Source organism: Peromyscus maniculatus, chromosome 21 (genome assembly GCF_049852395.1).
Source record: "Peromyscus maniculatus bairdii isolate BWxNUB_F1_BW_parent chromosome 21, HU_Pman_BW_mat_3.1, whole genome shotgun sequence".
Lineage (NCBI taxonomy): Eukaryota > Metazoa > Chordata > Mammalia > Rodentia > Cricetidae > Peromyscus > Peromyscus maniculatus.
This window is the reverse complement of record NC_134872.1, coordinates 60764019-60778431: the sequence shown is the minus strand read 5'-3', so window position 1 is coordinate 60778431 and position 14413 is coordinate 60764019. Positions and strand designations below refer to the sequence as shown.

General features: G+C 41.0%; 1 protein-coding gene across 3 annotated transcripts in view; it reads left to right on the top strand.

The window, feature by feature from the left end:
* The first annotated feature begins 231 nt into the window (after window positions 1–231).
* Smap1 (small ArfGAP 1) overlaps window positions 232–14413 on the top strand; it is a 102682-nt gene continuing 88500 nt past the window's right edge. The window contains exon 1 of one of the 3 annotated variants that reach the window (XM_076557949.1): window positions 232–553. In XM_076557949.1, the coding sequence (XP_076414064.1) occupies window positions 436–553 (118 nt within the window). In that variant the 5' untranslated portion in view covers window positions 232–435. The remainder of the gene's footprint in view (window positions 554–14413) is intronic. The other 2 variants (XM_076557948.1, XM_076557947.1) reach the window with 2 other exon arrangements.

The window sequence follows — 14413 nt, the reverse complement described above, 5'->3', positions numbered from 1 at the left end:
CACGCCTCAAGAGTGAGGAGGAACCTCGCCCCGGCTAGCGCCAGACGGCTTCTGGAAATCACCTTGGGACAGACGCCGCTCCTCCCCCCTCCCCGCCCCCAACCCCCGCCGCACGCAGGCAGCTCGGCGCATGCGCCGCGCCCGCCGCTCCGTCCTCCCGGAAGTCGCGGCTCTTCCCGCCCCGCCCCTTGCCGGCTGGGGCGGAGCGTGCGGCGGGCCGGGCGAGGAGGCGGGACACGTCGGCGCTGCCACGGCCGCCGCCGCCCCTCCTCCGGTTCCAGCCGCCGCCGCCGCCGCCGCCACCACCGCTTCCTGGGCCGAGTCCGTCCCGCGGCCCCAGCGGCGCCAGGTGCCTTCGCCCGCCCGGGCTCCGCCAGCGCCGTCTCCGCCCGCGTCCCGGCCCGGCCCGGCCGCTCCGCCGCCGCCGCCGCCGCCATGGCGACCCGCTCCTGCCGGGAGAAGGCTCAGAAGCTGAACGAGCAGCACCAGCTCATCCTGTCCAAACTGCTGCGGGAGGAGGACAACAAGTACTGCGCCGACTGCGAGGCCAAAGGTAGCGCGCGGCTTGGTGGCCGCTCGGCCCCCGGGGGCCTCCCGCGGCCGTGACCTTCCCACCCTCCGCGGCGGCGGCGCCTCCTCCTCCTCCTCCTCCGCGCCGGCCCTGACCGGAGGGCGAGCGGCCGCTTTTTCGAGCCTCCGGCTCGGACGGAGGTCGCGCCGGCGCGGCCTCAGCCAGCCTCCGGCTTCCCGAGCCGGCGGCGTCGCCGCGATGCTTGCCACCGCCTCGGGGCGCCGGCTGGGTGGTGCTGCTGCTGCTGCTGCTGAGGGCTGGGGGAGCCCTCCTGCCTCAGCCTCAGCTGCTCCGTGGGGTGGAGCCGCCCTGAGGTCCCTGTCCCCTTTGCGACCCTCCCGCGTGACTACGGCCTCCCATTCCCCCTCCTACCTGCCTGCCCACCTGACAGCTTTTGCACAGGGCGTTTGCTTCTTTTTTTTTGGGGGGGGGGTGTGGAGAAAAAAAAGGACGGTGTCTGGAAATTTCACTGTCCAACCTAATCGGGAAAGGCTCTCCATTATCTTGTATATGTTATGTGTAGCATAGACACACATCTGTTTACTCTGGATGTTACAGTGAAGAGGAGTTGGATTGCTTGTGTCGCGTGGAAAGTGGGCTGTGTTCATGAAGAGAGTTTAGTCGTTAGATCCTCCCAGACGACCCATTGGAGACTATGTGGACGCTGGTCTGTCTGCTTTGTAAACGGGGAAGGTGCATTTTAACGATACAGAGATGAGGAAAAAACAACAAAACAAAAACCACCACTAACACTAATTTTAGTTCAGTTGGAGGGCTTCTGCTCGAGCCTTTGAAATAGATACACTATTTTTAGCGGATATGTTTTGTTTGGAGATGTGATTTATTTTTAATGTCTTGTAAGTGATATCATGGAGAGGCATGTTGCAGATTAAAAAAGCTAAGCCTCATATGTAGTTAGGAAACTATTATAAGTACATTTATTTGATTATTCTCTGTGAAATAGGTAGTTGCTCGAAGCAGAGATTGTCTTTGGGAATGCTGCTTAAGATTTCTGCATTATTTAACATACTTTTCTTGAGGTTTTACAGTTTTCTCTCAACACTGTGCAAAAGAGTCCATTGTAGGCTGGGTGGTGGTTGAGTAAATTGAGTCTCATAGCGTCAACATTATCTCTCTGTCATAAAAGCTACTGGCTTACTGGAAGAGAATCACTTATACCTACTTTAATTAGAAATTTTATGAAGCACTTTTCAATATTATAGTAACTTGACTGAGTCAGCTGTATAGTTACCCTATGTAATCGTTAGGCAAGACATTTAAAAGAAAAGGCATGCCTGATTTTTGTGGTAACATTGCTTGCTTGATGATACTTGGTTCTGAATATGGTTATTTGGAAACACTGTTCTGAATTGAAGCTCAGTTACTTACTTGTCTTTTTACTCCTAAAACACTCAAAAATGGGTTTTCAGAAACTAAAAAGAAAAGAAAGGGGCTAGAGTTAGTGTACATTTTATCATCTTGAGTCAGAGCATAGTTAAGATGCTGGTAAACGTGAAAGCTGTTCTTAAAGTAAGTGATTCAGGGCAGGAGAGGGCTGTTGGTTAGGAACACTGGCTGCTCTTCCAGAGGACCTGGGTTGGATTCCCATTGCCCACATGGCAGCTCACTCTGTAACTCCAGTCACAGGGGATCCTGTGCCCTCTTCTGGTCCCTGTAGCCAGCAGGCATGCAGATGGTGCACAGACGCATGAAGACCCATACTCATTTTTAAAAAATTAACTAAGTCAGTAATTTCCTTTTGTGTATAGGAGTAATTTTAAAATTTCTAAGTTCTTTCTTCAAAACAGTATTGCAGAAAATCAGATTTTCACTAAATGTTTTTCATTTACTGTTTTTGCGAGGTGGAAGGAAAACAGTCATATTCTTTAATTAGGTTAAGAAGTTTTACTTCTGAAGAGTAGGCAACATTTGTTTTGATCATTGTTGTGTAATTGCTGAAGTCAATCCATATATGTTGAATGAACAGCTTTATATTTTGGTCTTGTTTCATTACACACATGCACACACACATCTCTTTTTTTCTTGAGAAGTGGAGAAAGTGGCATAGATTGTATCAAGAGCTCAAGGGTGCAACTTGAAGGTCATGAAATCTGTTGTCATGATTTAGAAAGATTATTTTTTTTTCTACTAAATCTAGAATAATGCCAAAACATTTTCGTAAATTATTTCATTGTTTTATCTTGCTAGTTCAGGAAATATTCATAGGTACAGCCATTTCTTATCTTAATTAGGCTCGGTATTATAGGTGTGTGTGTGTGTGTGTGTGTGTGTGTGTGTGTGTGTGTGTGTGTGTGTGCTGATGGGTACACTGTGGGATCAGACACCAGTGATTTCTACATGGTAGGCAAGTATTTTACCACTGCTACATCTCTGGCTTTTTTTTCCCCTCTTTTTTGTAATGGGTTATATGTAGTCCTGGTTGACCTGAGTCTCATGATTTTCCTGTCTGCCTCCTGAGAATGCATTGCTACACACTGTATAACTTTAAATATATTTTTGTCAAGTTTTTGTGCCTTTGTTATGGGTGAGTTAATTATGGCATATTCTTATAGTAGAATTCTTGGCTTTTTGTATGATTTTTGAATCTGTTGTTATATATGCCATTAACTATAATAAATGTAGGTTGTTAAGTTCTGATTAAGTGTACTCAGAAAGACATGAGGATCTTATAGATCAGTTAGGTTCCATTCTGTATACCTGTATTTTGTATCGATGTTCCCCTCACTGAATAGTAATTGCATTGAACTTTTACTCTGTCATAAAACTATTTCTTAGTTAATTCTGCTTTCTTACTTTTAAAGACCTTTCCCCATTATTCTTTGAGAACATGTACCTAAACTAAAGCTTAGGGTTAATGGTTGCCCTGTTCTGTTGCCTCCTGATAATTAGCGGAGGCATTTGGATTTTGACATTTTGTTAGTCACTAGCTTGTATTTCCTGTACTGACAGTATTGGTAAGGCAGGAGAACATGATGGTGCAGGTGCTGGCCTGCTCTTCGTTCCTGCTCTTGACTCTGTTCTTCAATGCATTGTACAACTGGCGAGTAAGAACTGCCAGGTGGAGCTGCACATTTCTGGCCGTCTTTGTGACTCTGTAGGAGTTTAAAAGCCGTTCTCCTGGTTAGTAATTGATGGCAGTATGGGGCAGTGAGGAGATGAAGTTCCCTTTGTCATCTTAAATTTAGTTTCAGAATTTAAAACTTCATCCATAAGTAATACTGGTTTTGATTTTTTTAAAATACATTAAAATTGGAATGAAAGTTATTCTCTTGCTCAGTAGAAAGTTAGAGGGCAGTCAAGAGGCTCAGGCTTTTGAACCCTGTAGTTTTGTTCAGACTTTGTAGTATCCAGAGGGTAAACTGCTTGTGTAGATCAAACACTTCTTTATCTCACATGTCTTAAGGACAGGTAAGCACTGGAGGTTTGGGGGCAGAAACATTTGTAAGACTGAAAAGAGTGTGTTTAATGGAGACTGCATATTCAAAAATGAATAATTCTGAAAGTGTGCTAAGTGTAAGACTAGCAGCTTAGAAGTAACTTTTCTTTTCTAGCTCTTTCCCTGGGCCTTGACGTTTGCCCATTGGCTCTTCATGACTCCTAGAGTGTTGCCTTCATGCCTTTGCACATACTAGTCCTGGTCCTGGCCCTGGCCCACCTCTGAGCCTTCTGCCTTTTTTTTTCTTTCCCTTGCTCAGTTTGTACTCATCTTTACATTTTGCTTAAATGTCCTTTCCAGGGAAACAGTTCCCCTTCATCCTCCCAGACTGAGTTATGCTTTCATTTATACATTTGAGATGTTGCTCTGAATCTTCCTTACCACAATTATAATTAGAACAATTCTTAAGTAATGATTGGGCACTCCATATTTCTGTTGAATTATAGCTTTGAAGGAGAAGAGATCTTGTTTGTCTTGCTCAGAGTAGTTTCTTCAGCCCTAAGCGCAGTGAATGACATTTGGTAGGTAAATGGAACTTGGCAAATACCTTTTGGTTGTATGAATGAATAGAAGAATGAACATGGAGTCAGTGGCAGGAAACTGGGTGTCTGAATGAGAGTACATCTGTAAAAGGGAGTGGCATTTGTGGTAACCCTGCTAATCACAGGAATCTTGTGAGTTAAGGTACAGCGTGCTTTCACTGGGTAGAGCAGGACTTAGAGGACACATCTATGTGTATACGCAGGGTATGGTATATGAAAGGTTGAAGTGGTTCCTGTATGCCATTTTATTTTGGTGAGCTGTCTTTAAATATGACCATATTTGATAGTGGCAAATCAGGAAGAATCAGGACGTTAGAAACGGTCGGGGTGATGTTTACTGAGTGGTGATGTTTACTAATAGGCAAAGGACGAGGGTAAGGGCAGTTCATGTAATGCCAGTGGAGGAGCCAGGGTGTGGAGCAGGAAACAGAGCCACTGTATCTACTTTTTGTCAGGGCCTTAAGAAATCATTGGAAAAACTGCAGGAAGTCAAACTCAGGAGTCATTTCTGGACTTTCACTTGCAAGACCACACATCTGCCAGTGTTGCTGTTGCCTGGTTGCCGGGGCTGCTTTCCCCTCTCACAGCTGGTGATAGGCGGGAGGACTGAGACACTATTAGACATTTTTGTCAGTTGTCTCTGATGTGGGGAATGGCTGTGCTGCACTTGTGCTTTTCATGTGCATGGACTTGGCAGAATCTAATCGGTACAGACACCTTGCCTTTTGGGGAGTCTTTTCTCTTTCTAATCTCTTCAGAAAGTAGAAACAGCTGAGCTTGTTTGCTTCTAAGAGCCAGTCCCAAGAGTTAATGGAGGGGGGTACAGTTAGAGAACATGTTTTTGTGTATTTGTTATTTTATACTTATTGGAGAAAACTCTTCTAGAGGAATTTTACTGAAAAGTAAAATTTACCCTGAGGAGCTGATGTTTATGCTTACAGAATTAGTTTATATACACAGAGGTGTGTGATTATAATTCACTTAAAAAAGTTGTCAACCTGAAAGTGTCCTCTTAGTGGATCTGTTGTCCTTAGAGTTCTGCTGATCCTGAGGCTCTCTCCGATGATCATGTGCAGATCCCTCCCTCATCCCAGAGCTGGAGTGGAAACCACTGTTCTCTCTCTGACATATTATTTTAAAATTTGAACTGTATTTTTTGTCTCTTAAAATTTATTTACAATACTCTTTTTTTAATTTAATTTTTTTTTTTTTTTTTTTTTTTGGTTTTTCGAGACAGGGTTTCTTTGTGTAGCTTTGCACCTTTCCTGGAACTCACTTGGTAGCCCAGGCTGGCCTCGAACTCACAGAGATCCACCTGGCTCTGCCTCCCGAGTGCTGGGATTAAAGGCGTGCGCCGCCGCCGCCTGGCTTGCAATATTCTTTATTGTTAGACTTCATCAATGGAGAATTACATTCTGGTAGTTCTGTAAAACGCACACATATATACTATCATAAATATTTATTTACATACACATTCTCTCATAAAGACACTCTAACATTCTTACATACACACTTTCTCACACACTCACACTCACACATTCTCGAATTCTTAAACAATACTTCTCACACATACACACTTACACGAATTCTCTCATTTACATACAGTCTTACAGACACACATTCTCTCTCTCCCCTGGAGGATTTGAGCCCTTCACAAACACCAGTATAATTCAGTCCGGTTCAAAGAGTTGGAGCCCTAGTTGTCCCTAAGGCTGTAACATTTGGTGTTCTAATTATGTAAGTCACACACTCAGGCTTGCTCCCCTTACTGTGATTGGTACCTCTACTAGTGATCTTTAATAGAATCCAGCCATTTTTTTCTTAGTTTTCAGTTTTCCCAGTGATGACCAAAGTAATTTAGAGGGTGTTTTATTTAAGTGGTAATTATCAGAAAAGTTGACTACAGGGCAGTAAAAGTAATCACTGTAACGAGTTTATTTAACAGATACAAGTTTGCTGGTAGGTCAGGTAAGTGTTTTCTGAGCTATATTACTATATTCTGCTGCAGTCACCAAATATTTGAGGTTTGATACTTTAAAGAAAAGAGTACATAGCTTGAGAGGCTGTGGGGAGGGCCCCCTTATCTGTATCAAATGTGTATGAGATATGTAGGGCGAGATCACCTAGACAGGAAGCCAGAGAGTGGGTTTAGGTTTGCTCTTATTATAACAACTCAGGCTTACAGGAACTAATAAGAGCTGGTGAGAACTGCCTTTGAAGTGGAGTACTCCGAGGAACTAATCACCTACTATAAGGGTTCATTTCTCTTGTGTGTGCATGAGTATGTGGCAGCCAGAGGTCAACCTCGGGTGTCATTCTTCAGGAGCCATCTGCTTTGTTTTTTTGAGACTGAGATCTGGGGCTTGCAGATTTGGATAGGCAAAGTGAGCTGTAGGGATTCACCTGTCTGCACCTCCTTAGTGCTAAATAAGCACACACCACTATACTAGCTTTTACATGTGTGCTAGAGATTAAATTCAGGTTATTGTGTTTGTGTGGGTGAGCTACCTCCACAGCTCAGAGGGTTCATGTCTTAAAGGGTCCACCATCTCTCACATCATTACACCGAGGACTAAGCTTTCAGAACGAATTATTGATGGTCCTAGCACACCATTATGGAGATTAAGCACCATACTAAATACTGCTGTTCCTGCAAAAAAAAATTTTAAGTGTGGTCCGTAAGCTAGTTAAAGATGTTAGTAGTCATGAAACTCTTATCAGTTAATGTCAACTATGATAGACAGGCAGATTCATGAGATGTTTAGAGGTGAGTTAGCTCCAGTGTAACTTGGGTAAAGTTTAAAAAATTGCATATATATTGTACTAATTGGAGATACTGTATATACTTTAGTTATATTACTTAATTCTCAAATCTGCCTTTTGAGATGCTCCTTTCATCCTATTTACTGATGAGGAAATAGTCTAGATCCTAAATAGCTTTACCAATCCTGTATAGCCAAGAAGTGGTAGAGCCAGGGAAGGGACTTTTTGTTGTTGTTATTAAAAAAGGTTTAGGTGACTACTATATTTCATATCCTTTTTTACAATCTGGGAATCAAAGTAGGGAGTAGGTGCATGGAGCTCTAAAGGATCTACTAATCTGCTGGTATGCAGAAAAGTTGCCTGATTGCAAAACCTGGATTTGGGGATGGTGTCACTATGTGAAGTAGAGTCTTGCATTGCTCCCAAAATGTTTGCATAAAAACATGACTTTTGCTGAGTGCCCCCTCCCCCCGTAGTTTTTTATTGCATATGTAAAGACAGTGTCTTGGCTAGACCTGGTGATGTCTAGTGAGTATGTCTGATAGGCAGTAGTTCTCACGTGTTTTTAGAACCCATGGTTACAAACAATAATTGTGTCCAGAGTAATCCCAGTGGAAGAAAACTCCTTGTTTCTGATTGCCTGTGTAGTTGTTCCTTAAATGCCCTTTGCTGATTGTGCTAGCCATCCTTTTTCTGTAATAAATCATAGCAGCATCAAATAGAACTCAGTGTTGAACTCTAGCAAATTGCCGAATCTGAGGTGATCTTAGAAACCTCTCAACATAATTGGTAATGTATGCGTATATATCATACAAGACCTGTTGAAATCTTGGTTTATGGTGTCTGGCTCTAGAGATGGGTTTGTTAGGAAGAGTACAGTCCAAAGACTCAGGATAGTAGAAATGTGAATAGTCAGGATTTAGACCCAGGAGACAGGCCCTCATGTCTGTGCTCTTAACCTTGTAAGTGATGGAATGATGGGTAAACAACATTTTTGTTGTAGAAAATTTGTAAGAGATGTAAGAGATTATTGAAATGACTGTCATCATCAGAAATTATTTCTCCGATTATTGCCAAAGTAGAAAATGTCTTCATTTTCATGTTTATCTTCCTACTTAGTAATAGAACTGCCATAACTTTAAAATAGAAGTTTAGCCAACTTGGCCTTTTGTTTGATCACTGCCTTTACTTTATAAATTGTTTTAACTGGTAGACAAATGCCTGTCTCCTTTTTTGTTGTCCTTATGACTTGTTTTTGCAGTTATGTTTTTCAGTTAAGTACTTGTCATGTCCCCTGGACTTTGTATCCTTACAGTGTGATAGAGTTGAAAGAGCACTTGTCTAAGTTAAATTGGCAAAGCTAGATTTGAATTCAGACTTTGCCTTTGTCTTCATAGTGACCACTTGTCCTGTCCTCTTTTATCCTCATGGAGAATACTTATTTCTGCTCCTCTGTGGTCTCCGTTCTTCCCTGCAACGACACCTTGTGTAATTAAAACATTCTTGAAGGCTTACATTAATTGAAGTTGAAGCCATGACCAAACTTTTGTACTTAAAAAAAAGACAGGGTCTCATGTAGCCCAGATTAGAGCTAAACTGTCTGTGTCTTTATACTGTGTGAGTGTGGGTGTGTGTGAGTGTGCACGTGTGTGCGCCCATGTATGTATGTGTGTACACGAACTTGAGAGTGAGAGACAGGGAGGGTGGGGGGTGGAGGGTGATGAGGCCAGACAGAGGTGACATCTTCTGTCTTCTTTAATAGCTTTTCATCTAGTTTTTGGGGCAGGGTATCTCTGAATCTGGAGCTTGCCAGGTGGTTAGACCAGCTGGCTGGCTGAAGCCACAGAGATGCTCTAGTCTACCTCCCCAGCACTGGAATCTCAGGCAGCTCTGCCCTGGCTTTTTATGTGGCTGTTGGGGATCTGAACTCACCATTCGAGCATGGCAAGCACTTTTCTCTGACTGAGCCACCTCTCTAGCCCTACGTGTAAAACTTAATTTTCACTGAAAATTTGGGTTTTGCTGAGTAAACTTGCCTTGTATTAAATCATTTAAAGCTGTATCATAAAACTTGCAGGAATATTGTAAATTGAAGAGTTTCACCGCCCCCCACCCCGCGCCCCCCTTTTGAAACCCTTTTACTATAGTGCTTTCCTGGAGTGGTTAGGGTTCAACAGTCTCCACTTCTTTCAATTGTCTAATAAATCCAACCCCTTTCCTTTAAAATTTTTTAATTAAAAAATTTTTTTCCCTTGGTTTTTCGAAACAGGGTTTCTCCTGTGTAACAGCTCTGACTGTCCCGGAACTCACGTTGTAGACCAGGCTGGCTTTGAACTCACAGAGATCTGCCTGCCTCTGCTTCCCAAGTGCTAGGACTAAAGGCATGCGCCATCATGCCTGGCTAAACAAAAATGTTTTAAGTGATTATTTTTACTTTTTGTATATGAATTCTTTGCCTACATGTAAGTGCACCACATGCACACAGTGTTTATAGAGGTCAGAAGAGGAGGTCAGCTCTGCTGGACTTGGAATTATAGACAGTTGTGAGCTATATGGGTGCTAGGAACTGAACCTAGTCTTCTGCAGGAGTACCAAGTGTATTTGAGCCATCTCTCTAGTTCCTTAATTACTGTTTTAATGGCACAAACTTAGTCTGAAGGTATACATTTACATGAAAAGGTAACTATTTTTGTTTCTTTATGTAGGTGTGTGTGTGTGTGTGTGTGTGTGTGTGTGTGTGATGTATGTATGTTAAATGTGCAGGTATTTGCATCTGTGTGGATACAGAAGCCACTTGAGACAGGGTTTCTCACTGAACCCTGAGTGGCTTGCTATTTAGGCTGGGCTGGTTGGCTAGCAGGGTTCCGGGATCTGCCTGTTTGTCCTGAAGTTTCAAGCATACAGCTATGCCTAGCTTTTTATGTGGGTGCTGGGCTTTTGAGCTCAGGTCCCCTTGTTTGCCAAGCAAGAATCCTTACTGAGCCATCTCCTTAGGCTCCTGAAAAACACCCCCTTTAAAATTAGTATTGTGTTGTGTGTGTATGTATCTGTGTATGCATGTGCTGTGGCGGTGTGTTGTACGGAGGTCAGAGGATGTTTTACTTGTTGGTTATCTCTTTCCACCTTTACAGAAGTTTGTTGGGTTTGTGGTAATAAATCATCTTGCTATCCCTATCTCCCTTAAAATTTAATTGTGTCTGTGTGTGTGTGTGTGTGTGTGTGTGTGTGTGTGTGTGTGTGTGTGTGTAGGGACATGTGTTATGATACGGATGTGGAAGTCAGAGGACAACTTGCACAAGTTGGTTCTCTCCTTCCACTGCTTGTGTCTTGGAATTGAACTCAGGTCATTGGCTTTGGTGGCAAGTGCCTTTATTCTCTGAGTCATCTTTCTGGCCTTGCAAGACCTCTTTTTACTCTTCAATTTAAAGAAAGCATGTATAGGTTAATGTCCAGCCCATGTGTATTTATCAATATCAATATTTTCTTCTTGAAATATTTGAGCTCTGTTTAACTATCATAGCATTTAGCTGCAATATTAGAGAATTTATTTAGAATTTAATTTCATTTACACTTTAAAATATTATTTCACGTAAACTTTAAAAAAGCGGTTTGAATCTTGTGCTAGCATTATGTTCACATATGTTGAATGGTAAATGTGAGGATTTTGAGAGCTGCAAGGAAAGAGAATTACAAACTTTGTAGCAAACTTCCATAGTCTGTTCTTTCTACCCACTCATCTAATTTTTAGTCTCCATTTTACAAGAGATCCAGGTGGTTGCTTTAGGGGTGATTGATGACAGAACTTCAGAGGTCTGATCTTGATCTTCTGCAGAGTGCATAATTCAAAGACCAGTGATGAGCTCAGATCCCAGATTAAAAAGAAACAAGGATTCTGTGGGAAATCATACTCAGGATAATTTTATCTTCTGATACAGGAAAATCCATAGAAATTAGAGTTTAGTTTTGATGTGTTTAGTTCATATATTTGTGCTCCTGAAAATTACTTGTGGTTGTATCAGAAAACTAGCAGAGCACGTTTATTGATAGAAAGTGATCACTGATACACCCATTTCCTATTAGTTATAGAAAATATTTCTACAAATTATAGGGCTTGAAGCAATATAGTGTATCCTGTTACAGTTCTGAAGGTCAAGTCCAAATTAAAAGCAAGTGTTGGTGGCCCTTTGTTCTATCTGGAAGATTTAGGAGAAATTCTAAAAATTAATTTCCTTTTTCTTGCTTTTTGGCACATGGCCTCTTCCACCTTCAAAGACATCAGCAGCCATCTTCAACCCCCTCCTTCATTTTCTTACATCATTACACCTTTTAGAACCCTTATGATTATATTGGGCTTATGTAGATAATCCAGGATAATACTGTCATCACAGTGTCCTTTATTCATTAACAGGGATGATAGAGATTAGTACATGGGCATCTTTGAAGGTCATTATTTTGGCCCAAACAAATGGATTAATGGTAAAAAAAAATGTATACTGAACTTAATTTTTTTAAAGTATTTATTTATTTTATGTATGCGAGTGACCTGTCTTCATGCACACCAGAAGAGGGAATCAGATCTCATGACAGATGGTTGTGAGCCACCATGTGGTTGCTGGGAATTGAACTCAGGACCTCTGGAAGAGCAGCCAATGCTCTTAACCACTGAGCCATTTCTCCAGCCCGAACTTAATTTTTTAAATTTAGTTTTTGATCTGGGGATTTTGTTCTGTTGCCAAGGTTGGATTTGAATTTGTGGTCATTCTTCCTTCAGGTCTTCCAAGTATTGTATTACAGGCATATACCATGGCACCTGGCTTTTGGACTTAGATTTTTATAAAGGTTCTCCTTTAAATGTATGTAAAATGGCACAGGACAGTGATGAATAAAGTTTAAACCAGTCATTCTTACCGCAATCACTTAAAAAAGTATATGCATTGAGAAAGTTATTTCACATTATCTTTGCAGTGTGCATATTTATGTAGAAACCCCAAAGAATTTATCAAAAAAGAACCATTAGAACCAAGATTTGAGTTTATTCAAGTTGTAAGAATCAAAATGAATAGAGAGAAATTAATTGTATATGCTAGCAACACATATTTTGAAGTTGAAAAATTTCTGTTGATGGTGATATAAAGGATAAAAATCTCAGGATGAATTTAATACAGTATGTTCAAGGCTTGTACTCTGAAAATGTAAGGGATTGTTGAGGAAGAATAAACAGATACACACCATGTTCATGGGTTAGAAAACTTGTGTTTTGAGAATGACACTTCTAATCTCTAGAGCCAACATGATCATCCTACTCAAAAAATCATAGTCTTTTTTCCCCTTTGTTTTAGGATTTAACAAATTAATTCTAAAAAAATTTAATGAAATACAAATAACCCTCCTCATAAATACCAAAAAATATTTTGGAAGTAAAAAACTCTTAGAGGTCTGACCTCCTAGGTTATCAAGATGAGATATTGGTGTCAGGATAGACATAGGTAAGTGATAATCTGGAAGTATACTTACTGTGCTTTGTTAACAGAAGTGACAAGGTGACTCAGTGGGGAAAAAGATAATCTTTTCACATACTAGCAACAGAATGTCCTTTGACCTTTATAACATAATAAAATTTAAAATGGTCCATAAAACAAAACTTGAGACCCAAAACTATAAAACTTTTAGAAGTGAATATGAGAGAAAATCTTTGGGACCTTAATATAAGCAAAGATACTTTGAATAGGATACAAACATATGTTCTATGAAGATAAAAGTGTGAAAATGGATTTCATTAAAATTAAAAACTTGTGGGCAGTGGTGGCGCATGCCTTTAATCCCAGCATTCAGGAGGCAGAGGCAGGTGGATCTCTGTGAGTTTGAGGCCAGCCTGGGCTACAGAATGAGTTCCAGGTAAGGTGCAAAGCTACACAGAGAAACCCTGTATTAACCCTCCCCCTCCCCCCAAAAAAAATTAAAAACTTTTTCAGAAGAAAAAAAGGCAAGGCAGACCTGGAGAAAACATAATATCTGATAAGAATTTTTGCTCTGAATATGTAAAGAAATACTGCAACTTATTAAGAAGAAATAAAAATTTGAATTTGGATATTTATAGAAGTTTTATCATAATAGCGAACCACTAGAAGTAATTCAGATGTCCCTTATTTGTTGAATGGATAAAGAAAACACCATGGGGCCAGGCATAGGCATGGCTTTGGTTCTAGTACCAGGAGGCAGAGACAGGTAGATCTCTGTGAGTTTGAGGTCAGCCTGGTAACATAGTGAGATTCAGTCGCAAAACAAAACAAAAACCCACAACTACCACTGCACCACCACTAGCACCAGCACCAGCACCACCAGGAAACCTGAGAAAAACACACAAACAAAAAAGAAAATGCTGTATCCATAAAATGGAATAGTACTTTGCACTACAAAGAAATGACTAGTCATCCAACCAGTCCTAAAAACATTATGCTTAGTGAAGGAATCCTTAAACAAAGAACTTCAAAATAATGTATGGTTTCAATTCTGTAGCACTCTAAAATTTTAGAACACATACAAAGTAGATCAATGGTAGCCAGGCATTTTAAAAACTAAAATACACGTATATATACATTTTTTTCCATTTGATGATGTTAGTAGTTATTAAAGATTTTACAGCAATTACTTAAGTACTTTGTGAATTTGTAATCTATATTATACTCCTAAAACGGTTTTGTTTGTTCATGAAAATGAATTTAATGAGTAAAGATTTTGCAAATTGTTCTTGTTCCTGTTTTTTCTTATTGTTAAAATTTTGCGTGTATGGGTGTTTTGCCTTCATGTATGTTTGTGCACCACATGTGTGCAGTACCTGTAAAAGCCAGAGGAGGGCATTGGATCCCCTGGAACTGGAGTTACAGGTGGTTGTGAGCCACCCTATGGGTACTGGGAATCTAACCAGTGCTCTTTCTTAACTGCTGAGCCATCTCTTCAGCACCTCACCTGGAAAAGTCCTTGATTGGTACCCCCCCATCAATTAAAATATTAATGAGTATTAAACAAGCAAACCAAAAACACATGGAAAGCAGTGGTTTAACTTTTTTTTTGCTTTTAGGT